Source organism: Astatotilapia calliptera, chromosome 6, assembly GCF_964374335.1.
Source record: "Astatotilapia calliptera chromosome 6, fAstCal68.1, whole genome shotgun sequence".
Lineage (NCBI taxonomy): Eukaryota > Metazoa > Chordata > Actinopteri > Cichliformes > Cichlidae > Astatotilapia > Astatotilapia calliptera.
In genome coordinates, this window is record NC_137427.1 from 37235897 (window position 1) to 37263629 (window position 27733).

Sequence of the window (27733 nt, forward strand, 5' to 3'; positions counted from 1 at the left end):
ATATTACATAAGACTTGGGTGCAAATGCATTTGCTGGTGGGAGGAATATAACTGTTCCATGAATTCCAGTTTTTAATATAATTGTATGAGTGCTAAAATGTAGTAATCTACCTTACTATTTTCAGTTTCATTTTTATTTGTCCTATGTAAGTTAACATTGGGTCAACATTATAATGAAATGTGTATGACAAGACAAAACAAGTCACTCAGCATCTAAAAATGTCACCAGATAAATAGCAATGTAAGTTTAAAAACCATGAAAAAAGCATAGAAAAATAAAATTTTAAAAAGTCCTTATGTGTTGGGTGACTATGATACTTGATAATGCTGTGGGCCTCACGCTCACTCGGCTGGAGATAAATGCCCGTAATGGCTACATCACTTGCCAGTGATGTTGTCTGCCACCTGCACCACTCTGCAGTGATTTCTGACTGTTGGCAAATCAACTCCCATACCAACCTGTCACACAGGCCTTCAACAGGCTCTCGATAGTGCTCCTGTAGAAGGTTGAGGAAATATTGGGGGTTCATACCAAACTTCCTAAGCCTCCTTAGAAAGTTTAAACAACGACATGCTTTTCTGACCACAGTGTCTGTAAAGGTTCCAGGAGAGACCCCTGGTAGTGTTCATGTCAAGGAACTTGAAGTTGCTGACCCTTTCAACCTTAACACCTCTGATGTTTGGAAGCAATTTCAGAGCAATGATGGTGATGAATGCAGAGCTGTAATCAGTGAAGAGCATTCTTATATACGTATTCCCCTTGTTCAGATGGGTGAGCACAGTGTATATTGCCAACACGATGGCATGGTTGATGGGTCTGTTTTTTTGGTAAGGCAAATTGAAGAGGGTCCAACATGTCAGGGATGGAAGAGCAGACATGTTCTTCGTGTTGTCTGGTGCAGGATGGTAGTCCTTAAGACATGAATCCACCGGTTTCTTGGAGACAGGAGTGATGGTGGATTCCTTGAAGTATCTGGGGACCAACAACAGCTTAAGGATGGGTTTTAGAACTTATTGATGATGGTTAGACTTTTGGTTAAGAGGGCTGAGAGTTCAGAAAGGCATGCAAACAAACACTTGTGTACCTGACAAGTTTAAAGCAGATGCGGTTAGCAGTTGTGGAAAGGGTGAGAGACATGCAGATCCAAGAATGTTGACTCTGTTCAGACAGATTTAGTTTTGGGTGAAGCGTTTGTATCTCCCACTGGAAACTCTACATCCAAACGTACAGAATTAACTTTCTGGGATTTGCATACCTGGTTAATTAAGCACGCATCAAAACACTGACATACAGTAACATCCAAGTATTCGCAGGAGGATTCAGTAGGACTTAGTGTAATTCACTATGATGGTGAAGCTTTGTGGAATAAACCAAACTGTAAATAGGGGAGAGATTAACTTGATAGGAGGTGTCAAAGTCTGTTATTTATTTTGTGACCTGTCAAATGTACCCGAGCGTCACAAAAATGAGATGTTAAAATATTTATTTAAGGCCAAGTAAACAATTTAAATGTCATATAAGCAAATCCTTAACACTTTTCCTCCAGAGTAATAAAAGCCAGCAGATCCTTTTAAAACCGTACAACTTTATTGACAACATCAGTTCATGAACAAGCAAAAGACTTAGAAAAGGTTATAAACAGAAAAAACAGAGAAACCAAGATATTTACCAACCCAAGATATAACAGAAGTCCAAGATATTTTATCTTTCTATCTTGACGTAGAGCTGTCCTTGCTGTCTACCTCTCCTGCTCGTCTGTTTTCTCTCTATTACATTATGCTCTTCTTCGTCTCTGTTTATGCTCATAGATGGCCGGGGGATTCAGTCAGATGTGCCGTCACCCACTCCTGCATCCACAATTAACTTCTGCTCTCTCCTGAGATTGGCCCTTGGTTACCATGGCGGTGACATTGGCTGTGGGTTCTGGAGGTAGGACATCACAACTGCTGAGATGGACAGCCTGAAGACAGCACAGAAAATGGGCTCAAACCATCATGAAAACTGTGAAATTTGGGTTTTTAAAGGCATGTTAAAATTTTGCTTTGTAGCACCTTTTTCTGCAAAGGGGAGCTCTTTAAAATGACTCATTGTTACACTGCTTACAAAACAAAAACACACTCCTTGTTGCTTTTAATTGTATTATTTTGCTGAATACTTTGGGTATTATGAAATACTGCAGTTGAGCACAGCTAAGAGTAGAATTTGTGCCTGAACCTTTTGAAGCTTCTATGGCATAAATTCACCCACAAACGTGGGACCATTTTCATCTGATAACCTCAATGTCATATTTGCTCTCCACTGTCCATTTATCCTGCATAGCCACTTTCCGTTGTTTAATAACACAAGGATACCAGTGTCCTAAATTTGGCCTTGAACCAGCTTCTACACACACAAGGCTGGTGCCTTTAACTCGTCGTCCGACATTATTTGCCGAGCCAAACATTTTGCATTACTAATCTTTGAGTGCATTAGGTTCATTTTTAATACGACGTCATTCAGACAATGGACAAGGTTTTCCTCATTGCAAATCTGTCTGTGAAGCCTGGACAGGTGCCCTACTGTAGTGCTCTTTTATAGGCGAACATACCACCTAGAGGGGTCTGTGACGGCTGCACTTACAGCCACACAGTGGTAATACCCACCATGTTAGTGTAGAGGCTTATTAGTAACATTGCATTCACATTTCTTTCTTTAAATATAGGAATTAATTTACAGGACAATAAATAACTGGTTTTGGTTTAGAGTTAATTCACATATCCACATAATACTGCATTCTAAAATAAGTGCGCACATTTTAGTTTACACTGTTATGTATGATTAACTTTTTGTTTTCTGAGTTACCTTAGTTGCAGCTGTTCCAGTCCCTTGATTAAGGAGCCAAGAGGTGGAAAAGGGGCGGAGCGAGCTTTAAAGGAAGACTACAAATTGGTTCACGCCATAACTCAGGACCAGGGGGGGGATTGGAGTTCATTATGTTTGGTTTTGTTAGGTTTTGTGTGTTTTTACCCCTTCTCCTGTTTTTGTGGGCTGATCAGCCACTATTTAAGTTTCCCCTTTGTCTCGTTAAGTTAGGTCAGTTTGTTTGAGTTATCAGTTGTGTTGTCAACTTTGAGTAGAGTTTTGTTATTTTGACCTCTTTTATGGGCCCAAGATTTTGATTCTTTTTGCATGAGTTAACCAATTACGTTTTTTGGGTTAAATAAAAAAAATCATTTTTTTGGACTTTAACCTGTGCCTAAGTTTCCTTCACTGCTCAGTCCATCACAGGTCACACATTTAAAAGCTTTTGGACATTAAAGCTGGCTTGTCTGGACTTGCAGTTGCAGCAAGACAATAGGTCTAAACTCCAATTTCAAAAATGCAAAATCCTCTCCTATAATCTAAACATTTGTTCATTTTACTTGCCATTATAACTAAGAACTAACAAAAATAGTTTAAGTTTGTTCCAGTTCGAGCCAAAAAATTTTACTTTTATATCAAATGCCTTCAAAATCGATAAATATTAAACAATCTACGAAGGACTGCCACACATGCATTGCGTAGTGTGTTTATAGTGCATCCACAGATGGGATGGTACACTCACATGAAGCTGCTCATCATCTGTTTGGTGTCTTCTGAGCTTCGGGAGTTTGCAAAGCTGATGAACGAGCAGTAGACTGCAATCCATGCGCACCACTTAAGCTGAAACACAAACACATGAGTCAGCTTTAGACTGTCTTTATGTTCTGACGAGCTTATTAGCTTTTTCACCTTTTTAAAAAAAAAAAAGGTGAAAAAGTTGCAAGGCTGAAATATGCTAAAGAAATAGAGGGGCATCTAACAGCACAGCTCCTAAATTGCTCTTAACTGGTACATGAAGTACATGAGGAACAATTATGTGGTCTGGAAGTGCTCGTATCACAGAAAGCATACAGAGATGCTTAACACAGCATAACCCGTGTGGGGGTTATGCTGTGTTGAGCATCTGTTATCCCATTTGGACAGAGGTCCAAATAGGATAACAGCATTCCAGGAAAAATCTAGTCTGAAGCCAAGGGTGGTCCTGAAATCTGTTTTCAAACAAGCCTCTAAATCACTAAATCCTTAGTTACAGTATTGAGTAGAGAATGGAACAGAAAGAACATGAATCACATGGGCTCAAAATAAGACCACAGGTTTTATATACTGAGGAGCTGGAAGAGAGTAAAGTGTGTTTAAGGCCTGCTCCAACTGATTCAGAAAGCTGCATTCTCACACAGGGATCCTTTGAGTAATGTGTACAAACGTTCAGAGCTTAAGTGCAAATGTGAAAACAGCAAGAGAGTACATTTTTAGGTGTTGCCACTGTTTGTACACCATCTTTAAAAACACCAAATGCAATAATTCCCAGCATTTGCCTAAAATTTAAGATGCTCTTTCTAAAATTTTTGACTTGAATCAAAAATGAGTAAAAATGACCCGTTGGTGATTGAAAGAAAGTCAGTTATAAAAATGTTCTCCTTGGACCTTGAATGAATGACTTCAGCTCTATCGTCTTTTTTCCCCCCCACTCATCGTGTCCTTTGTGGTCACGTCAATAGCTGCTGTTCATCCTTTCATCTAAAAAGGCAGGTTTACTTTTAATCTTCTAAATGGAATGAATGGGACTAAGGTCTATCCTTCCTGGGCAACACATGTTTATGTGGACACACAAACATGCAGAGAACAAAGGAGATGGAAGTCAGAGTTTTGGTGTGAGGAGGGCTGTGTGTGTGTGTAGGTCACCTTGAGCATAAGTCCACACATGCTGAAGATCATGCCGAGCAGGTTCATGTAGTCAGGCGTGGGGTCCTCCAGTGTCGGGTTGGTCTCTGTGCTGGGAGGTTTGTACCTGTCACAACACAAACGTATTTTAACCAAAGACAACTAAAAGGGAAACTTACTGTTTCTTGGTCACTGTTAAAATCTCTGGTCTTAAGTTTATATAAATAAACACACATTTTACAAGTTATTGCCTAATTTATTGGTACTGGTTGTTTTTGATTTGCAGCTGTTAACATTTTCCCTACAACAACCTCTTAGTTAACCATTGTACATCTTTATGAAAACTGCTACTGACTGACAGCTAACTCAAAAGAGACCCATTGACAATCACAATGGTAAATAACGGTTAAACCAAAATGGGAACAGGTTGGGTTAGTCACGACGATTTTGTGTCATGGAAAAAATTAAACAACCAAGAGCAGTATATATTAAGTCCCACAGCTAATTCGCCCAGTTAATCCTTTCAGGCTTCACTCATTATAAATGATATAGGTTAGCTAGCTGTTAGCTCTATTCTATAACGTAGAAACTTGTTTACTGATTTAAACGCCCACCTTAAGATTTTATTTTGCCTCCTCGGGTCTGCCATATTGTTGGATGACATAGTATGTTTCAAGGTGTTCCTACTGTAAGCAAATGAAAATAAGTTTAAACACCGAAAACCGACAGACAGCTGACCAGCCACTTCAGGAAAAGCGTCGACAGAGAGAGTCGTTTCCGGTGTATTTAACAATAAAAGCTTAACCCAATCCATAGGCCAATATCAAAGCGGTAAATGCTATTTGAGCTTTTATTTTGACGGGAGTAAGTGTTCCCATGATGCATTGCGTGTCTGTGCTACAAACATGGAAGAAATGATTTAAAGGAGCCGGTTGTAGCTACAAACTGAGCAGAAACGTTGCTTTTAATCAAGAATGCAAACATGACACGTCCCTGAAACTGTGTCTTAGTAAAAGTAAGTGAGCGAAATAAGTTACATAGAAGTAAATAAAATTGACTGCTTTTAGTCAAGAGGTCTTTTAAGTCATTCATGGAATAAGGAGAAATTGACAAAATGTATCCGTGATGTAACTTAAATAGTTTAAATACTTCTGTTGGTATGTAGTGCTTTTGTGAAAGCTAATAAAAAAACCTGTCCTTTCTGTATGAATATCATATACTCCGTAATATCATACTCGTAACCAGCTTAAATTTTTGTAGCCGTGTAAACCTCTTGTCTTAAATCTACAGCACACTACTACTTTCAGAAGAATTTAACAGTTTGGGATCGCCACAGCATGTCCTTCATATCATCAGTTTGTCTTCTCTGTGGTCTTCGTCTTTTCCCTCACACGTGGCACCTCCACATCCTTTGTTCAATACTATGGTCTAAACCACCTCAGCTTTGGCTCTTTGACTTTGTCTCCAAACTGCTCGACCTGAGCTGTCTCTCTGATCTAATCTAATTCTAATCTCCCCCAGTGTTGCAGTGCCACTACTACTCTTTGCATCATCACCATAACACCCGCCTCTCTCCCATTCATACACATGTATTCTGTCTTGCTTCTGACTTTCATTTTAGGAGGAGATGTTAATGTGGGTAGCTAAAATGTTTGTGTGTATGTGTGTGTTTTAAACAGAGGTTAAGTGATGGCATTTCCTCAGCCCAGACCTCAGGCTCCTCAAATTCCTCAACATCTTCTCAGGACCATAGACTGTCAGCAAGGAGCTGTCAGGGCTGTTCGCTTCAACAGTAAGAAAAAGCCCCACCAAAATTATCTGTTCAGTCTGTTCAGCTGCTGGCTGAACAGACTGAACAGACTCAATTGCTAAATCTGGTTGTAATGTATATATGCATAATAAAATATTACAAGTTCAGGTCAACTCAATAAAATATGTTCTTTATTTCATTAGTTCAAAGTATGTAAGCTCTATTCCTCAGTTCTGAGTTATCCACTTATATCAGCTTGTCTCTGTGCCATGTCTTTTAAGTTGATGGGAACTACCTGCTGTCTTGTGGCAGTGACAAGTCTTTAAAACTGTGGAGTACGAGCCGAGGCACCTTGTTGAAGACGTACAGTGGTCATGGATATGAGGTTTTGGATGCAGATGGGTGAGAGAATTACCATTGGGTTGTCCACAGGGTTTTAGTCTCAGGAATATAGGATCAGAAGTAATATAAATGAATGACCTTTTCTCGTTGGCTCTTTGCACAGGTCCTATGACAACAGCCAGATTTGCTCATGTAGCTCAGATAAGACGGTGATTCTGTGGGACGTTGCCACTGGCCAGGTCACACGCAAACTCAGGGGTCATGCCGGGGTGGGTCCTTCTCTTTTTAGCTCTGTTTCACTTTGGGCATCGTGGTATTTCATTTGAAAAACATCTGCATGTTTTCATGGCGGCTGCACTGTTGTTTGTGCCTGTGTACTTGTTTTATGTAATATTTACTGTCTGTCTCCTTTTCAAATTTTCCTTTGCAGAAAGTTAACTGCGTGCAGTTTAATGAGGAGGCAACAGTCATATTGTCTGGTGAGTCATAATGACATTAAATTATTTATGGAATGTGGATGTTTTAACCGGTGTCTGCTTTATGTCAAAGTCAGTTATCTGTAAATTCTCAAAGTTTCCATGCTTTAATGGAACTCTTTTTAGTATTTCTCGTATTTGCCTAGCAAATGTGTAAACTATTACATTTGTATTTACTGCATTTCATTTTTATGTATTCTCGTCATTCAGGGTCCATAGACGGGACGGTTCGGTGCTGGGACACCAGATCCAGAAGATATGAGCCAATCCAGGTTCTAGACGAAGCTCGGGACGGCATCAGCAGCCTCAAGGTGGCACAACACGAGCTGCTCACCGGGTCAGCACTTCAGACATAGTTGAAAAAAAAAAAACAACCTGCATGTTAAAAGTTTCACAATTTAAAAACAGAGATTTGATTCGTTTATTCAACTGTTTTGTTCATTTTTGCTATGGCAGCTTATAATAATAATGATCTTGTGTTTTAGGTCGGTGGACGGCAGAGTGAGGCGCTACGACCTGAGAATGGGACAGCTACATGTTGACTTCATCAGCAGTTAGTAATCTAACTCTAAAGTTTAATCTCAGCAGATATTACTGTTTTAAACTGATTTTTGTAGCAAAACAGTTTCACTGAAAATATAAAACCACTGAAGTGTTTTTATCCTTGCGTTCCAGGTCCTATTACCTGTGTGTGTTTCAGTCAAGATGGTCAGTGCACCCTGAGCTCCAGCTTGGATTCAACACTCAGACTTCTAGACAAGAGCACCGGTGAAATGCTGGGAGAGTGAGTGCTGATTGTTTTCACTTACAGTGTGATGTGCTGCCACTATGGCTTCATAAAGTAAAAGCAATACAAGAAGTATTGTTTTTTTGTTACCTTTTTGTTACTAACTGAAATCTGAAAACTTGTTCCCTGACAAGCTGACTGGTTGCAATATTTTCTTTGCAACAAGTTTCGCTCAGCAGCAGCCAGGAACCACCCATCAGCTTGTCAGAGAACATACATTTGTCCCTCGCGACCGTTGGTTGTGCTCTTGAATAATGTCCGAATGACATCACTCGAGATACCTCAACATTTAACATAACCTCAGGTCCAAATGACATAAAATGAAATTTAGAAATTTACCACAGAGCGCAGTTAAATTATAGTGAATCATTACAAGATTCTAAATGGTATGGTTTACTGATGTAAATACGTTTTTTAACTCGTGTTTTTATCATATACTTGTTTTTATAGGTATACCGGACACAAGATGAAGGGCTACAAATTGGATTGCTGCCTGTCCAGTAAAGACACGCACGTCCTGAGCTGCTCAGAGGACGGACACGTTTACTGTTGGGACCTGGTGGAGGTAACTATGAATTTGATTTTCAAAGGGTACTTAAAGGGCCTCTGCAGAAAACAACTGTTATTAAATGAAGTGAACAACATCTGCATTCTGTCAGTCACTTTTGCATCAATGTGGTTTTTCATCTGTAATCATTTGTTAGTATCACAGTTAGGTGTAGTAACCAGGGAAGATAATCAAGTAGCATTTCCAGACACATGTATCATTTTATAAATGATATCTTAAGCAGGCAAGATCCAGAGTGTAAACTAGCTTTGCTACACAAATCTAGTGATGGTTAGCTTATAGCATTAGCTGATGAATTGAATTTCAAAATAGCCCGCTAAGTTACCAGATCAGCTCTGTGAGTTTAAAGGCTCAAAAACAATATTTTTTTAGCTGGTATACTAACTTTTTACTGGAAAAAGACTGCGTAGAGGTGGATTTAATATGCACAACTAGCCTTGCTAATCCTGACTGTGCATTTCCACTGATGGTTAAGTTCCCACTTGGTCATTCAAGTGTCTTATTTTAGCCTTACTGCTAATGCAGATATATTTTGGGATTATAAATTTAGCAGCAGGCTGGCTAATCTCAGCTAATTTGCTAATCTGATTGCCACCAAAATGTTGCCCACTTTTGGAAATGAGAGCACAGGGATGGATTGAAGCACTGAAGTACTGAATAAGAAACACATCTTTTGGATTTTCACAGAAAATGATGGCAACCAATGGTCTGAAAATGTCGTCTTCAGAAACGTCTAATACATGAAAAACATTGCATGTCTTGTTCAAATAATAGGTGAAATGCAAGAGTTAGTCAGAACCACAGTGGGTGGAAATAGAGCGTTCTCAGTGCAAACCCCCAGCAGATCATTATCATGTAGAACCTGTGTGATTTTTTGTGACAAAATAATGAATAGTGGAGGTTATTTGTCAAACCCACACAAAAATTCTTTACTAAAAGCATACAGTCTAGCATCCAAACTAACATTTTTTCTTGTTTTACTTTCAGGGGTCTTTGTCGTTGAAGCTGCCGGTGGGGAAAGCAGTTGTCCAGTCCCTGTCCTTCCACCCTACAGAGACCCGTCTCCTCACAGCTATGGAGGGGCGTGTCCAAGTGTGGGGCGCAGAGCAAGAGGAGATGGAGGAGGATGTGATAGCCACGTAGAGGGTGAAAACAAGAACCTGCTGTCTGTACATACAGTCTATCTTACGGACCTTAGAGAAGCGCACAAACCTGTTCCTCCCACAGCCAGATGTTGTGCCTGGAAACACTGGGTTTGGTGATGGAGTTATCACTATAGTGTTTGTTATGTGAGTCTTACCAGTGTTTGTTATGTGAGTCTTACCAGGAGAACCTGTTCTCTGGCATACTAATCAAATGGGATTAGGTGTGCACCCAGTGATAATGGACATGCCTGAGAAACCAAGCTTTTTATCAGAGCTAAATAGAAATGTTCCTCCATTTAATTTTATTCTGTGTTCCACTCAAAAATAAATAAAGTGAAAAAGGTTCAGCTTGAATAAAATCTTAAAAAGAAACTGTTTAATTCTTAAAAAGTTCCAAGTATTAGAGTTGTTTTTGTTTGAAGCTGAGTTACATCAGTAAACTAAATTCTTAATTTGTAATCAGTCTGACGAGAAGACAAGTGAATCCTTAACAAACCAGCCAACTCATATAGAGGCAAAAAGTAAAGAAAGAAAAATACTTGGCTTTGGTTCACAGACATAAACATTGTGATTGTGAATCCACTTCAAATCCACAAGTTAAACAGACAAGCTTGCAAAATGAGTGATTTTTGTATTTGTGCCATTCTTTTTTTTATATATAAAATCCTTCAATAATAAACATTGTGTAAATTACACAAACGCATTTACTGCATGTGTCTTTTTCAACTAAGAAAACTCCCATAAATACAGATGTGGTCAGCAAGAGTTTATTTTTATCAGAGATTGTGGACATCGTAGATTTGCAATGTAATTTGTAATTGTAAAATAAATATAATGAGAATGACAAAAAAGTATCAAATAAATAAATAACTTATCTTACATACATACATTTTATCTTACATACAAAAAACTGTCCACTGCAATCCGCAGTGATTGTCGAACCACTGGGCGTGTCTACGCAGCTTTGTACATGTCAGTTCTGTTATTCAACCCCAACATCGCACCAAAGAGTTTAAATAAATACATATGAGTGTATTTACAAAATGGTCACGTTGTTGTTGAAGAATTGCGTTGACACGTAAGCTTAGTTTACCCTTTTAGATCAGAAAATATTTACAACAAAAATCAGTTAGCAATAATAAAATAGTAAAGCTTTCATTAAAAGACAAAAAACGATCAATGCACTTTTGAACAGATAACTTCTAATGCCCCATAAACACATATTATTAGCGGACATGCCATTAAAACTGAGTCAATGAGAACAGCAACTGCAATCAAACATTTAAGTAGTTTTGATATTTTCACCCAGAAGTCATAAAGAAAACAGCTTATTTTCAGCTTATTGAGTTTCTCATTTCATAAGAACTGATTTCCGCTTCATTAACTGCACACCACGAAAGAACAAAAGTTCATTCATTTACAGAGATTACAAGAGAAGGTTCGCCAAGTTCATGTCCCCCTTTTACAGTACCCGTTTACTCTCAGCCATCTAGCCCACGCAGCTGCAGCCGGCAGCTGACAGCTTTTCCACCTTGTGCCATCGGTGCGAGTTATCAAGAAAGGCCACGTCCTCGTGGTGGGTGGGCCTGCAGCACGGTGCATTGTGCCACAGCTCCCCGAGCACTGGGCTGGGGAGAAGTCCAGTGAGCAGCAGGTTGGTGAGGGTGAGGTCGTGGTTGGAGCGCACACGGGGACACGTGCCGCTGCAATACTTGAATAAAATAGTCTCATCTGAGTCGTAGCCCAGCCCCAGGTCCCGAACCTGCAGCAGGATGGAGTGGAGGCCGCACTGGGAGTCCAGAGCTGAGCGGCGTGATCGAACTGGGATCGGTACGATGGGATTCAAAGATGGTCCGACTCCAGAAGCTTCCATGTGGCTGTTTTCCACAGCTGAATAACTGCTCCTTTTGTCCTCATCTGGAGAAATGTGTGCAGATGCTGTCTGTCGTTTCAGATCTGGAAAAGACAAAGTCATTTATACAACTGATAAACCCACTTACAACTATATTTACTTTCATTTTCATATTCTCAAAGCGAAAAGTCATCGGTTCCAACCGTCACTTGAGTCTTCACTTACCAATCAGCGATCTCAGCAAGTGGCCTTGTCCCCTCTCGACGCAGAAAAGAATCACCACAAACTTCAACAGGGACCTCATCTCTATGTTCTGGTCTTCGTTTTTCGCTGTCGATCAAAGTGGGGTGGGTTTGTATGTCTGCGAGTGATGCCTAAGATGCAGACGAGTCGCGACCTCCAATATATAGCCCCAGGAGATAAGGGGGGGTGAAGGGATGAGGCAAGGAGGTGTAGCGGGGAGACAGACACTAACCCGTTACTTGCCAACAGACTATCCTACTCACCTGAGCCTGACAGGGAGCGTAGGAGGGCAGGCGGGCGCTTGACCCAGAATTTGTCCTGTTGGGATTATCTAATTGATGTAAATCACTGGTTTATTGTTGAGATTCTCCCAGATGTTTTTCCAGAGGATGCTGGCCCCTAGCAATATGGATTCCCAAAGGCTCAGGGCTTCTTAAAAGCTCCTCAGTGGTGGACAGTGATGTCACTTTGGTAATGCTGAGAGGTATGTGCGACTGTGTGAATCAGTAGATATGCAGACAAGCAAATAGTCAAACATTCATAGATAGTAATTTATCCAAACATAAATACAGGGAATAACCAATGGAGGAAATGCATGAGAAGTGTTACGGGCTGAGAAATAAAAAAGACCTACTGAGTCATTGTGGAATGTCTCATATTTGGGCCCTCTTATGTTCTGCTTCTTGATTAAATGCAAGAGACGTGAAAATGTGAAACACATTAAGAATAACAAGAGGAGGCTATAATTAGAACATAACAGGGCTGCTTCAACAGACATTCCACATTGGGTGACTTCTCTTGAGCTGGTCTGTAAATTGAGGGATTTCACCAGCAATGTGTGGCTGACAAGTGGAATATGTAGAATGTGGATTATGTAACAGTTATAGGGCCTAAACAGGCAGTGCTATTGGAATTTCACGTTTTCATCAAAGTTCGTATTTGGGGGCAGTTTCTGCCAGCCGCATGCAGGGCGAACGCCCGATTGGTCCTTATTTAGCAAATGATCTTTATCATTCTGAAGATATGCAATCAGCTCAAATTCATTTGTAAGTTACCAAACTTTGTGCATTTATTTTGGCCTTTCTCTGTGCTTCCCACTAAAGATATTCTGCTTGGGACATCCATTATTAGAGATGGACTGAGGTGATGTGGAAAGCCTGTGCTCTAACGCTTCAAAATTCCTTTCGGAAAGTATATATATCATATTCTCTGGGCTAAAGCAAATTTAGCGAATTTAATGAACCCTAAAAAAATGTATCTAAATACAATGATTATTTACATACAGTACAGTATATAGGAGTATGTTTAGATGTGCCACTTTGAAGTTGCCTTGTTCAGTCCTGCATTTTTGAGTCCTCATTATCTCAAAAATCCAGCACTGAAAAACAAATAGTAAATAAACTGGTTCTTATACAGCACTTTTTACTCTACCTGAGGACTCAAAGCACTTTATACATCTTGCCTCATTTACACCCACTCATACAAGCACCTTCTGCTATGCTTTTAAGTGCTTTCTATCTATTATTCATAGACTTTGATACTCGAATGGATGCATTGGAGATAACTTGGGGATTGGATATGTTGTAGTTTCACTGCAAACCTAGTATCCGTGACATAGAGTAACAGAGACAGGCGTTGTTAATTTGGATGTTTTCTCCTAATTCTGCAAATTTTTTGACTAAACTTTGAAGGGTCATATCACCTTTTGGGATAAGTGGCTGGTCTAAACAGCAACATCTTATAAAAAGGTCTCCTTTTTATGACACAAGGCTCATATTGTATCCAAATTGTTTTCTAATATGAACATGGTCATATTTTATACACTTGGTAAATGTTTAATATGAGATTAAGAGAGTTAATGCCATGAAAATCCCAAATGAATGACAACATTATATTCAAAATATTCCGTCAACATGCACTACGGAAGTTGTGAGCATTCAGAAATGCTCTGAAAAATATAAGGCGAAGAAAAAGGCCTGTAAGTTTTCATTGCACGGCAGTAAAAATGTGCACAGACCCAATGCACTAAAGTTATTGTGAGCAGGTCAGGAGGAAACATTTTAAGTGCTTTTACACAGAATTAGCAGACGAGGAGTTTACATAATGTCCTTGTGTTTCGATTTTATTACTTCCCGCAGGACAGTCTGTACTCTCTGTTTTTATGTGAGCGTTTAAATGTTTAAAAACGGAATTAAACCAAATCTAGTTTAAATGTGGCGACTTCTACCTATAGAGAAATTAAACGAGAAGAAGACAAAATGATTAGTGGTAAACTTGTAACAGTCAGTTCAGGAGGAGCAAAAAATATGATATTATTTTATATTATATATTATTACATTTGCCTGAGTCTTCGATGAATAGACAAGGCTTTTACCATTAAAGAGCTTATTTAAAAATATACTCATTTTTCATTCAATCGAGAAATTTACTCAGGCTTCAAAGCCTGATCCTTGAAAGAATTATTGAAATTCCTGGCAATAATTTTTGTGGGCCATTATTAGTTCAAGACTTACGGATGAGTCCTCAGTAATTCATATCAACAGTGGTATAATAGATGAGAACTGGTGCTGTTTAATGCAGTAATAAATACACTTAAAATCTCTTTGGACACACTCATTTTGTCCAAAGGATTGAAGCCAGACCTCTAATATTAAGAAGACTCAGTAAAACTAATGTTCTTTCTGGTGATTGCTGTGTTGTAATTCTTGCTATCAGCACAGCACGATTTGCACGTCTTATCTTTTGTAATTCTTTAGCTCTTATTCTTTATGTGTTTTGGTATGTGGAATTTAAATTTAAACATGAAAATGTCTGCAAAGTTCAGAAACTGGATTTGGGCATTAAAATGAATTCCTGATCTGGAGAAGAGAGTGTATGACCAACAATCACTGAACTGATGTGGATAAATCAACAGGCTCGCTCACATCTGACACCAGGAGTCTTATTTGTACGCAGACCCTCTCCCCCTCATTATGACCATATTTGTCACACGTGGTAAGTGATGTTCCACTTTTTAGTTACATAATAACACTTGCTGCTTCCATCTTCTGATGAAAACCATTGAATGCGATTGAAAAACAAACAATTTCTTTTAAAACCAAAGGTGAAAGGTTAAATCTTTCTCATATGACTAAATTGCCATATGGATTCAGGACTTGGAACAGGACCAGTCAAGTAGAGAAAAACACCACAATACCACAGCTAGACACCACTTAAATGTGTCCAGCCATTCTTGCTTATCTTTTTTGGTCTTATTGTAAATGTATATGTAGCCTGGACAAAACTTTCAGTTGGCTGTCCTCAGAATATTAAGACCTTTATTACAGAAAGCTTCCATTTCCCAGCTATTTGCATAGAAAACCAGAAAACAAAAGGGCAAAGGACCCAACACATTCCTTCCACTTCTTAAAGAGACAGGAAGAGACAGGGAAAGGGGAGAAGGTGGTGGGAGAAATACAGTGGAGCAAGAGCAATCCTTTTGGATTACAGGGTGACGAGCCCGTCTGGAATTCCACTGTTGTCAAAAGACAGGAATGGAAAGAACGTGGCATCAGTTTCTGTAAATGAACAAAAACAGAAAAGATAGAACTCTGATGCTATTTATCAGACATCATCAAGCACACTGACTGATATTGTTCTAAAGTTAGAAACCCAGCATTTAAAGCAGTATCAGGCTCTATGGAGTCCTGGAAAACTGAGTACACTTACTGCTTACATAGGAAATAAGATGGTAAGTCATGTGCTGATAATCACATTTACTCGATTAAATGATCTTCAGCAGAGTCAGCAGTTTTTGTCCGTTTGCTGTCCTGGAGCATTCAGGTGCGTTCTAACACAATGCCACAATATTCTCAGGAGTGGACGCCCCAGCAAATTCACCCCAAGATGTGCAATATCCGAAGAAACTGCAAAATAAACCCCAAGAGCTTCATCTCAGTTCATGAAGGTTCATGAGAGTACAATTAGAACAAGACTGAACAAGTATGCCTTATTCAGACAAATCCTTTTTAAAATGAATATGTCAGCATAGCTTTGTTTTGGAGAGTTTCATCTGAACTAACTAAAAGACTTCTTGAACAATGTCCTTTGGACAGACGAGGCCAAAATGAAGATGTCTGGAGATAATGCACATTCCCACGTTTGGTGAAAACCAAACACAACAGATCAGCACAAACACCTCATACAAACTGTCAGCACAGTGGCATGGTCAGTTGGGTTTATTTTGCAGACACAGGACCTGGGAACCTTGCACTCATCGAGTCAATCATGAACTCCTCTGTATGCCAGAGTATTGTAGAATCAAATGTAAGGCCATCTGTATGACAGGTAAAACTTGGTCAAGTTGTCATTGTCCTGCATGCAGCATGACAACAATCCTAAACACAGGAAATCTACAATCTACATCTTTCCAATAAGCCATGGCCACTGGTCATGTACTGGTGGCCTCTTCAAATCCAAAAACAATGCTTGCCTGTATTTTTCTATTTTCTTTAGACTGGCCTAATTTTGCAGAGGCCACATTACAGCTTCTTTGACTTCTAGGTTTTTAATAAACTGTCTGGTTCCTGGCCTACTTTTACATTTGCAAAGCATTGTAAATCCTTAAAGTGAAAATCACTGCCCTCCATAACACTTTGCCTCTGCATTCCTACATGCTGAGCACCTTGTTTTTTGTATCTTGTGAAGCACATGCATACAATCAAAGATATATTTCCTTTAGAGTGTACTGCTTCCTTAGTGTCTGTCCATTCAACAATGAGGAAAATTATCCTACCTGGGTAAGGAGAGGCATTAAACATTTGATTGTGATACTCCTACCTCCTTCACTAAGCAAGTGCAGTGGACCTAAAGTCTTCTTCCTGTCATATATTCTACATTTTCTCCTAATGACACTTGAAATTGCTGTTACCTGTTAATTTTATATGCAAGTCGGCTTTTAGAAAAACTAGAACAAGTCAAATTGTGAGAAATTGTCTCAGTATGTGGGAAAATGTTGTACAGTCCAACACGAAGAAAGACACCTCATTGCCCTACAATACACTCCATGCTGTAGCAAGTTAAAGGATGGACTCAGAGATGCTTTTATGTGGTTATTAGTTTTTTAGCCTAAACCAATTGTTAGTACCAAAGCGAGTTTAGTCACCAAGGTTTTTTAAAATTGTAACACTTCTTAAATTATACAAATTATACTTTTTTTGTGCTTTTTGTATCAACTGACTGAATATACTCACATAGTGTGCTTCTAACATATAATTATCCACAATCTAACTACATTTTCAAGTATCAGTGAAGTGTTGAGTTACAAATACAAGTTTGTATAGCAGTTACCTTTAAACCAGTGCCATCAGCCTATAATCATGTTCAGACAGAAACTGGGATAACTGTGGCCTTGCAAAAACTGATTTGATGAAGTGAAAAGTTCACCATCATACATGTAATGGGGAAAGTTTTTTAATACACAGTGTGCAGTGTAGGTTTCAAAACCTACAAACACAACAACCCCTGCCCCCAAAACAGAGAAACTAATGTTCATCAAAGAAAAAGAGTGTGATTCCATTTCAAAGTAAGAGCGTGTGTATTATATTGCATCTGTGTGTTGATGACTGCAGAGCTATCACAGGGTTTTGCAGTTGTGTCATCCAAGAAGAATTAGTTCTACATGATGAATTTGGCTTTTATCACTCTAATAGTCATGTAGGAAGCTCTTAAAATAGGAACTGATAACAGGACATGTTACACTCATATTCTATGAATACTAATTGGCTGCAGTCTCTGGTGCATTCCTGGAGGAGCTGGTCAGACAGTCAGTCCATATAGGGCTCGTCTGAGCTGAGCGGGTCAGGAATGAAGGGAGCAGCCTTCCTGTAACTGGAAATATTCAGAGAGGATTTAGCCTTGGAATGTCAAACTTGCACGGAGCTTCTCCTATTCATGCCGTAAATCTGTTGGTCCAAGCGGAGACGCTCTATCGTTTGTCATCAAGGCACAAGAATGCACAGGGCTTCATTCCAGCTAATCTGAGCAGCAGGTGATTTCACACACACACACACACACACACACACACACACACACACACACACACACACACACACACACACACACACACACACACACACACACACCTCTCCTGTGATTGAGGCTGTGCAAGGTTGTTGGCATCAGCTGAAAACTCCTAGACCATGATGACACAGTGACATTTCACCTGTACGTGATAAGACAGGCAGGCAGTTCCATTATCATTGGCATTAATCTGCTCTTAGATTTTGGAACCTGGCTGCAGATATCTGCTCCTGTCCAAACACTCATCCAGTTTTCCCAAACGTGATGAATGGGGTGAGATAAAGTTCATACTGAACACAGGGTGTAGGATACTGCTGTTTTTCAACATTTTCAGGGTGTCTATTAGTAGCCAAAAGTTCAACTGAAGACCCCTTTGAATACCAACATACCAAAGTTGTCCATATTATTATGCTGTTGTCTGAGTCTGACTCTAAAACACCTTAAAAATACAGAGACCGACTTCAGAGATTTTCTCAATTTATTGTTAATGTCGCTTCTTCTGTTTCTGCAGACTGACATTCAGGTCGGTGAGCAAGATCTTCATCATCCTCAAGGCCTTTTCTGTGGCACTTTACCATCTTTAAGCTGGTTTTTAGACTTTGAAGTTAGAGAATGTAATCGGTTTTCACATAGTTTTTTCTATGTGAAAACCGATTACATTACAAGCTGGAACTGTAGAGCACCAAAGTTGCATCACGATGCAAAGCCTTTTAAACAAATTAGTACTCAAGGCTTTTTATTATTAGATGTAATTAATATATTTTTAAGACTTCTGGGATACCTGCACACAACTGAAACTTAGAAACACTTCTAAAGCAAAACGGAATATAATTCATTTATTGTATTTTATAGACAGGCGTGTCCAGATGTTTTTATTGTTATGTTTAGCCATGTAGTGTCAGGGTGAAAGTTTCGTTTTCATTCCTAAACTCTTTAAAGACTGGGATGTGAACAAAAATGCTAAACAGCAAGACATTATTTCCAAATAAATACCACTGTTATCATCGCTGTGAAAAATTTAGTGTTTTAGATTATGCTGCAGTTCACAGGGTGAAATTCAAGTACATATTTAAGCACTTTCAAGGTCCCTTTTCAAGCTTTTTTCCAGCACCCCCCCCCCCCCCTTCAAAAAAGTGCATGTTTCAATTCGCATCACTTCTGTAAGACCATGTGAAAATTAAAACAAATCATCCCAGGTGAACTTAAATACCTTTGATCCCCTTTTGTTAAGACAGAAAAACACACCACACAAAAATACTGCAAAAGGACGGGCGCCTTATATACATAGTGTATAAACTCAAAATGCACATTTCACTTAAAAATTAAGATGTGAACAAATCAACTTGTTAGATATTCTTCTCCTGTTGAAACCCCCCCCAAAGAGAAATAAATAAGTCTTCTCATCAGATATTGATGAGAAATTCTTTCCTGTGTGACAGAAAATAGGAGACAGATGTTTGTTTGTTTTTTAAGTTAATTCCCAATAAAACTGTTTTATTGCTAACTACATTGCTGTCTGTATTATTGCTGAAGTCCTAAATGATCACCTTTAAAGTGTTTGTGCTAATAACATCATGTACAGTCAGACAGGCATGGAGAACAGCACTGACTGGGAGGCTTTGAACACATCACATAGTTCAATTCAACATATAAGACTTTAAGAATGCACAAGCATCTACTTAAAATCTATTGAATTTATCATCTGTCATATTATTATGTAGAATTCTAATGTATTTTGTTCATCTCCCTTAAATAAACAGGCAGCCTTAAAGTATGAAATATTCATATACAAACACACATAAATGTGTGAACTGTCTGAGCGGCTGATAGTGCCCCACAGGCCTCAGTGTGAGCTTGAAGACATTTATAATGTTTAAGTAGTTTAATGTGTCGGTGCTGACGATAAACAGTTTGAATGAAACTTTGGTAGCACAGAAACAAGTGGCTATTCTTTGTGACCATATGGATCGGTCCCTCATATTACCATTATTTCACCCAAAGGCACCAAGTTAATACTCAAAAAAGCTGCAATACACACAAATATAAAAAGTACTTGGTGACAACTTTGCTTTTAGCGTCTAACCCTCTGGGGTCCAGGGAATAATTGGCCGTTTCTGACTACTTTTGGCCTCTATGTTTCACCTTTAAAAACTGTTTATCTTGCCAATCTGTTATTTACTCATTTTGACATACTGTAAATATGTAAATATTGTGCATAAAACATGAGTAGAAAGTGATATTTTTGACTGTAAAAACCACAAGCATGTTTAACGAATCATTTTCATAACTTGAAATGCAAATAGAAACTGTACATTTTTTAAAAATGTGCACAAGTTTTGCAAACAACAAAGTTATATGGTACTATTTACCTAAAAATGCAGCCAAGGCTCAGACGTTTTTTATATAACCATTTAAAACTATTTACAGAACAATCAGGTGTTCTACATCAAAGAAGAAGGCACACAAATTATTTATGCAACTCCAAAAAATAGTCTGTGTCCACTATAACACAGATGAGAACAGCACAGGGATAAACCTGCAGGTCTGACAGCAGGTGTGTCACTCAGCGTTTACACTGCAATCTGCCTTTGGTGGCTTTAAGGCAGCAACTGTGACGTTCACTAGTAGAACTGACACACAAAACAAAACGACGACTACACTACACACTAACCACACAAGACAACACACTAAAAGAGACTCCAAACACGGTAAACGTCACAAATCTCTCAGGTTTCAAAACTCTTGCTCTCTCTCTCTCGCCGGTCACTCCTAAAACTTCCCCCTCTTCCCAAACAACCAGATGCCACATGTTGCCATATCATTTTTGATTGGTCAACACGGCACATTTTTCCACCACATCTGAAATTCAAGCACTTTTCAAACCTTGAAAAGACAACATTGAAATTCATTCATTTTCAAGGATTTCAAGCACCCGTACGAACCCTGAGTTCAAAGGATTTGAAGACTGTTTTATTATTAGTCTTAAGACTTGAATTACCAACAGATAAATGTCAACACCGAGCTCTGCATTTTAGTTGTACTGAACTCCTGGACAGGTTATATTATGACCCACTTATTTAAATGAACATATAAGAGCACTCAAGAAAAACAAATACATTCCACAGGTTTTATTGAAATACTGTCATTATGTAGTAACAAAACACCCATCACATTTTTTCAAGTTTTATACAGTAAAAAAAAAATATTTTCTTAAATACAAACACCAAACATAAATAACTGAATGGCTCTGGGGAAAAACAAAACAGTGTAATGTTTTTCTACAATGAAACACTGCAGCGGACATAACCCAGAGGACAGACAACCAGGATCACGTTCCACTTCTTCATTCTGAATTCCCTTTCAGAAAGACTGTAAATTATAATGAATCAACCAATGACCAGTGTTCAACACCAAGACTCCCAACAACCATGTCACAAATAATATATATTATAAATGCTCTGTTAAAAGTGCCTGCTGTCCACACAAAACTGGGGTGCTCCTCTTCATTTGACGCTACACTGATAATGGTGTAGCCAGGGTGTTTGTAAGTCCCTGCCTGTCCACAGCAGGGCTGCACAGCAAGGATGCGTCCTGTAGGAGAGACACCAGCTCAAAAGGGCCAGGCTGGTCAGCTTTCTCTTGTGAAGACTGTCTATGCGCTGCATGTTCGGGTTGCATTTTGTAGACCACTCTCTTTGTTTCACAGTAACCGCTTAACCTCGAAGCAAGAGATCTTTTGGCTCTTGGCTTCTTCAGCTTCTTCCTCTGTGGGTCGTGGACGACGCTGTGACGCTGGAGGCTCTGGTTCATGGCGAACGTCTTCCCACAGCCGGCATGGGTGCAGACGAAGGGTCGGTGCTCCTCGTGGAAGGAGCTGATGTGGCTCTGCAGGTTGAAGGCAGTGGTGAACGACCTGTCACAGGTATCCCTGGGACATTTGAGGACCACTCTCATTTCAGAGTGGATGTGCTGATGCTGCTGCAGAAACCAGGTGTCCCTGAACACTCGGCTACACTGCTCACACTTCAGGGTGACTCTATGCTGCTCCTTCCTGTGCTTCAGGTACTCGGTCCAGGTCTTCCCCGTGAAGACACAGCTCTCCTCTTTGCAGGGGTACCCTCTGTGGACCTTCTCGTGACGCTTCAGTTTGCTGGGGAAGCTGAATCGCATCTGGCAGCCTTCATAAGTGCACTGATAAGGGGGCAGCTGAGTGTGCTGCTCACACATGTGAGATTTGAGCTGTTTGTTCTTCTTGAACTCGAGGCCGCAGCCCTCAAACCTGCAGACGTATTTCCTCGGCTCCAGGCAGTGGATGCGGCCGATGTGTCGGGCCCGGTTTGCGTTGGTGGTGAAGGCCTCCGCGCAGCCGTCCACGGTGCACCGGAAAGGCTTCTCTCCGCTGTGACTGAGCTCGTGCCTCGCTAGGTGGTACTTACTACAGAACGCCTTACTGCAGCCGTCGCGCTCGCACGAGTACGGCTTCACCCCCGTGTGCTTACACAAGTGAGCGTCCAGTTTCCACTGTTTGTTGTAGGCAGCCGAGCAGCCGCTAAACGAACAGATATAACGTTTGTATGAGTCCACTTTCGCTTCCATTTCTGCGGCATTGACAGGCGAATTGTTTTTAGCTCGCTCAAAAACACGTTTTTTCTCCCGATACCGGCGCTTCCCAGAGGGCTTTTCGACGTGACGCCACTTCCGATGCCAGGAAATTACGTCTTCATTACCCATCAACCCTCTGATGTTGTTGTGCAGCAGCAGCAGTACAAACGGCAGTTCCAAGGTTGTTTGTGAGTATACCTTAGATTTTCGTCCACGAGTAATCACAGCTGTTGGATCTTTCAAATGTCACTGCAGTGATTTTTATTTATGGATGTTTTTGTGTTCACGTTCTTCTCATTCACGCTAGTAGCAGGCGCTAACATTAAGTAGCAAGCTAGCTTTGCTAAGGCTACGTAGCCTTCGGCCAGCTTGCGATAGCTCATCCTCTCCAGCAATTTGTCAAAATACCTTTTGATATAGTGTTTAATGTACACGACACTAGTGTAACAGAAATGCTTTCAGTGTTCACGTGCTCTTTAACAAACTAATTTCGACGTTTTGCGCTTCGAAGACAGTTGGTTTCTTTTGTTATACATCCGAATCAGAGCTTCATTTTGTCTTTAGCTGTTTGTTAAAAGATTACTGGGCTATTTGTTTCAACGTGCTTTCAGATGAAATCAGTTTCACCAGCTTTTGAAATATTAGGTAGCGAGGTGCGGTGTTTTATGCTGTCTGTGGTTTAGAAGATACTCGGGGAGTGAAACTATGATAACATATGCAAAGCTATGTGTTCCTTGCGAAATCAGTATGTTTCCTAACTTACAGGATACTTTTCAAATATTCTTAAAAATAATTAAGGAGGGCGCTTAAATTGCTACAATGAAAGGTACATTAACCTTACTGTTACAGTGTGGTGTCAATGACTGACCTTCTTTTTTTGTCAGGTGAAAAGGAGTGAGTTCACTCCTGGGGCAGCGTTCCAGTTGTCACAATGGTAAGCTTTAATTCAGCTGTTTCCAGGGATGCACACAATTGGAAATACTAGCTAAAGAATAATAGTTTGTATTCTTTATTAATAAAGTCTTCTGCATTGTTTTCTTGACAGGGTGAAAGAAAGGGAACAAACAAGTATTATCCTCCAGATTTTGATCCGGCCAAGGTATGTTAGATCACACAAACTTTATGGGTGTCAGTTGTTTTAATTTTACTTTTTTGCACGGCTTACATTTTTATCATTCGTTATCTTTAGCATGGATCCCTCAACGGCTACCATAAGACCCACGCCCTGCGTGAGAGAGCCCGGAAACTGTCCCAGGGCATCCTCATTATCAGGTTAGTGCACACTTGTAGAGTAGTAATGAACTGAGGCCGGAGATGGGAAATTATTACATTTTCAGTCTTGTATGAGTTACCGTCCACAAAAATATTTGTACATTCAAATGACAGACGCCACAGTATAGCTGTGGCTTCATGAATGATATTCTACCACCACCATCACCATATGATTAAAAATAAGAAAAATGATACATGTACGTGTATATGTGTATTATATAGTTATTAGAGTTTTGTGTGTTTTTGATTAGTATTCATTTTTGTTTGGCTTTTTCTCCAGCTTTAGCTTTTTTCTGTCTAGAATTGTATGGATTTAATTTTATTGTTTTATAATAACTTATTATCATTTTTGTGTTAAATTACAGAAAATAGCCAAATGGTGAATCTATTAAAATAAAGCGTTTCCTTTTAATGGCAGAAACATTGAACAGAACCTGGAGCTTTTGTATATAAGGGTTTTTCTTTAAAACTCACCCAAATTACATGTTTTAATGATCTATTTTGGTTCCATCAAGGTTTGAGATGCCTTACAACATCTGGTGTGATGGCTGCAAAAATCACATTGGCATGGGTAAGTTTGGAATGAATGAATGATAAGATTGTATCATTTTTTTTGAGGTACAATCAGTCCTGCTTTTCATTTCCACAACACTGATGTGTTGTTTGCACAGGGGTTCGGTACAACGCGGAGAAGAAGAAAGTGGGGAACTATTACACCACGCCAATTTACAGGTAAACGGGGGATCAGGTCAGCTGTTAAAAGAAAAAGCTTTTGCTGTTGTGCAAACTTTAAATCAGAACTATAAACGTGTGTGTTTGTATGCTGCACTTTACAGTATCACAGTAAAATTCATCTTGAAGCTGTCCTCGAATTAAAATCTTGTTTCCTTAACCAGATTTCGGATGAAGTGCCATCTCTGTGTGAACTACATTGAGATGCAGACAGACCCAGCCACTTGTGACTATGTCATAGTAAGCGGGGCTCGCAGGAAGGAGGAGCGCTGGGACATGGCTGAGAATGAACAGATTCTCACTACAGGTAACACAGTTGTGGCTTTTACAAACAAATAAATGGTTTGGTCAGTGCTCTTACCTGCACTGTGTGTAAATATTATGCACAAAATAATCATTTTTCTGTGTTGGACAGAATCATATAGACAGCACATATCACATCAAAAGACATCTCCACAAATGGTTGTTTGAATACTTGATGTAATCTGATGTCATTTTTACAAAAAAAGTGCTTGTTTGTTGCTACTCGATACAATGTAACTTTCCTTGTTCCTCTTTGGACAGAGCGGGCAGAGAAGGAGAAGCTGGAGACGGATGCCATGTACAAACTGGACCACGGTGGGAAAGACAAGGAGAAGCTAAAAAAGGCTCTGCCGTCTCTGTCAGAGATCCAGGACTATCAGGCCGGGAAGAAGGATGACTTCCAGCTCAACAGCACCCTCCGTAGGAAATTCAGAGTAAGATATTGACATCCTTTTGGCCATTGCAGTAATACTACTTTTCTCATTTGCTTAGACATTCAGAAGTAACATTTTCTAAATGTTTCACTCAGGCCTAAAATTAAGGTCGGTGGCTGGAATGACACCCTTTGCTTGCAGAAAACATTAAGACATTATAAAATAAAGTACACCATTGTAAATTATTATTATATTTTCACTCAGTCATTACACATTTCAAAAGAAAAATACAACACATGCCAGTAAAACTTTAATGTCTGCTGTGTTAATTTATAATGCATAGAATATAGCATGTTTCAAATGAAAAGCTAAATCTTGTTGCCCCCTACAGCGGCACTTTTCATATTTTCTTTTGTGTGTTTTCAAAAAAATCAAGCATTTTCTTCATTTATTTTAGTCACGTGTCTGTGAACTGATATTCACATTAAAGACCTAAACTACTGCTAGTGAAAATAAAATATGCATGTAACTGCATTTTCCTCAACACTCTCTGTAATAGTCTTTTACTCATCCTTTTACATACCTTTGTGTTATCACGGGCCTAGACGTCTGTCAGCGACCCCACCAGGCAGCCTCTGGACATCAGGACCAAAATGTTCGTTCTCTGGCTGGTTGCTGTGGGTTTCTGGCTGTCACTGTAAAGTTGTCCAGAAAGCGGGTGCTGTACAAACTTTAGTGCTCATAGTTTGTAGGATTGCCCACTGTCCCACAGAACTTTAAAATTGACAGTTTTCATTGTTAAAACAAAATTTGTGCCCCACTGCTGAAGCCAGCATGTTTCAAAGGACACAACTTTTACTGTAAAGGTAAACAAGCTTCATTTCCAGTTTGCATGACACTTTGGGGTGTTTTACTACTGCTAGTTGGCGAATGCTTATACATAAGTCTGCGCCTTTCCTATAAACCATGGCTGACTGTGGCAATCTGCTACTGACTGAAGTAATCACAGACAGGTTTTCAGTGCAACAGCTTACACTTGTTTGAAGTGTACGGTGTTGCACAGACCAACAGGAGTCAACCTATAGTACTCTCAGCTGGTCAGGGAATACACATTCCTGTATTTGGTGGTTGCCAGGCAGCTACTACCTAGTCTCTAGGCCTGTGTGACTGGATTTTGTTTTCAAATTTTCCTTCAAGCTCTGGATTTTAATGACAAAATTAAAAGTTTCATACAATGTCTTCCTTGTCGTGTTGCTTGGCTGTATAGGAAGAGAAGAAAGTTCTGGCTGATCAGGAGGAGAAGGATAATGCGGTGAGGATGAGAACCAACTTATCCATCCCACTGTTACCAGAGAAGGAGGAGGATAAGAAACTGGCAGCACTACTTACCTACCAGGCACCTGACTGTAAGCAACATATTTTGTCACAAGTATATAAATTTAAAGAGCGTATAGTGAATTATTTACCGTCTCATTTTGAAAATGTCTGAAATCCTTTACAATTTCTGCATCATTTTCTCCTCATTTCCGATTAGCATATGAGGACAAACAGCAGAGCAAAAGGAAGGAGATCGCCTCTCGTTCATGGTTTAACTCTGCGTCAACACCACCAGGTGGTGCTGCAGGCAGCCTGCTCCATAAGCTTGGACTCCAAGGGAAAGAAATAGCTGTGGCCAAAGCCCTGGGTTCCTCACACAGTCCTTTAATCCGCAAACGGACATCACAGTCTGGAAACAAGACTGAACAGTGTGCCACCATCACCCGCAGAAAGTCACACCATGATGTCAGCACAAGCGATGGGGACATTTCATTGGCCACACCCACAGTGGAAACCCCATGTATAGTATCGGAACAAATGGTTCAGAATGAGACAAATGGTGATGGTTTCAAGGAAGTACATATCAGACCTACAGAGGAAGCAGACAAAAAACTGACAAATGGAAAGGTGGAGGACCGGAGTAAATGCTCAGGAGGAGTCACATCTCTGGTGGCAGACTACAGTGACTCGGATTCAGAGTCTGGACAGTGAGACTGAATGATAAATGGGACACTTTGTGTTTTCAGTGAAGAGTCACAAGAAAAATGGAGATAAAAACAAACTGTAGATATTTGTCACAGCTGCAGACGTCTAACATATGCTTCTTTTATCTGCTGAAGTAATAGTGCTGCATTCATCTTTAAGATCTGTGTGGCCTGCAGATTACAATGTCATGTGTGAATGTGTTGGAAAAAATGTTTAGAACTTGACCCAGCATATGGTATTTGGTTATCTAATCTACATCCCTCAGATTCCCAAACATGTGTCCCAGTAATAAAACAGCCAAAAAGCTTGTAAAATTAAATGTCAACTGCTTCATCTAGTATTGCTGCATTTTTGTTTAAATTTTAGTTCAGTATGTTGGCTCAAAGTGTTGAAATTATCCATCCACAGTAGAATAACTTGTACCAGATGCAAAGTTCATTTTTATCACAGGCCTGAGGGGTTTACTGCAAAGGAGCTTCAAC

General features: G+C 39.7%; 5 protein-coding genes across 6 annotated transcripts; 2 read left to right on the forward strand and 3 right to left on the reverse strand.

Annotated features, from left to right (window-relative positions):
* Window positions 1-1569: 1569 nt before the first annotated feature.
* wdr83os (WD repeat domain 83 opposite strand) lies at window positions 1570-5522 on the reverse strand. The gene is made up of 4 exons (XM_026171910.2): window positions 5338-5522; window positions 4745-4850; window positions 3585-3682; window positions 1570-1961 (listed from the first exon to the last, which is right to left on the reverse strand). Exons 1-4 carry the CDS (start codon window positions 5385-5387, stop codon window positions 1895-1897), a joined length of 321 nt encoding a protein of 106 aa, XP_026027695.1. The 5' UTR covers window positions 5388-5522; the 3' UTR covers window positions 1570-1894.
* Window positions 5523-5597: 75 nt separating this feature from the next.
* On the forward strand, window positions 5598-10490 carry wdr83 (WD repeat domain containing 83). The gene is made up of 10 exons (XM_026171909.2): window positions 5598-5738; window positions 6403-6515; window positions 6755-6875; window positions 6979-7084; window positions 7246-7294; window positions 7502-7628; window positions 7777-7844; window positions 7967-8075; window positions 8529-8643; window positions 9634-10490. The coding sequence occupies exons 2-10, from the start codon at window positions 6413-6415 to the stop codon at window positions 9787-9789; spliced, it is 954 nt and encodes a 317-aa protein (XP_026027694.1). The 5' UTR covers window positions 5598-5738; window positions 6403-6412; the 3' UTR covers window positions 9790-10490.
* Window positions 10491-11280: 790 nt separating this feature from the next.
* LOC145429342 (persephin) lies at window positions 11281-11947 on the reverse strand. The gene is made up of 2 exons (XM_080302609.1): window positions 11869-11947; window positions 11281-11747 (listed from the first exon to the last, which is right to left on the reverse strand). The coding sequence occupies exons 1-2, from the start codon at window positions 11945-11947 to the stop codon at window positions 11281-11283; spliced, it is 546 nt and encodes a 181-aa protein (XP_080158735.1).
* Window positions 11948-21059: 9112 nt separating this feature from the next.
* LOC113024662 (transcription factor IIIA-like) lies at window positions 21060-22692 on the reverse strand. The gene has a single exon (XM_026171911.2). It carries the CDS (start codon window positions 22675-22677, stop codon window positions 21460-21462), a length of 1218 nt encoding a protein of 405 aa, XP_026027696.1. The 5' UTR covers window positions 22678-22692; the 3' UTR covers window positions 21060-21459.
* Window positions 22634-27588, forward strand: yju2b (YJU2 splicing factor homolog B). Of its 2 annotated transcripts, none has more exons than XM_026171913.2 (10): window positions 22634-22736; window positions 23433-23482; window positions 23594-23647; window positions 23738-23820; window positions 24336-24391; window positions 24492-24552; window positions 24717-24859; window positions 25117-25289; window positions 26497-26635; window positions 26764-27588. In XM_026171913.2, exons 2-10 carry the CDS (start codon window positions 23480-23482, stop codon window positions 27255-27257), a joined length of 1206 nt encoding a protein of 401 aa, XP_026027698.2. In that variant the 5' UTR covers window positions 22634-22736; window positions 23433-23479; the 3' UTR covers window positions 27258-27588. The 2 variants fall into 2 exon arrangements, with proteins under 2 accessions (XP_026027698.2, XP_080159362.1); XM_080303236.1 differs by having other exon boundaries at window positions 22695-22729.
* The last annotated feature ends 145 nt before the right edge of the window (window positions 27589-27733 follow it).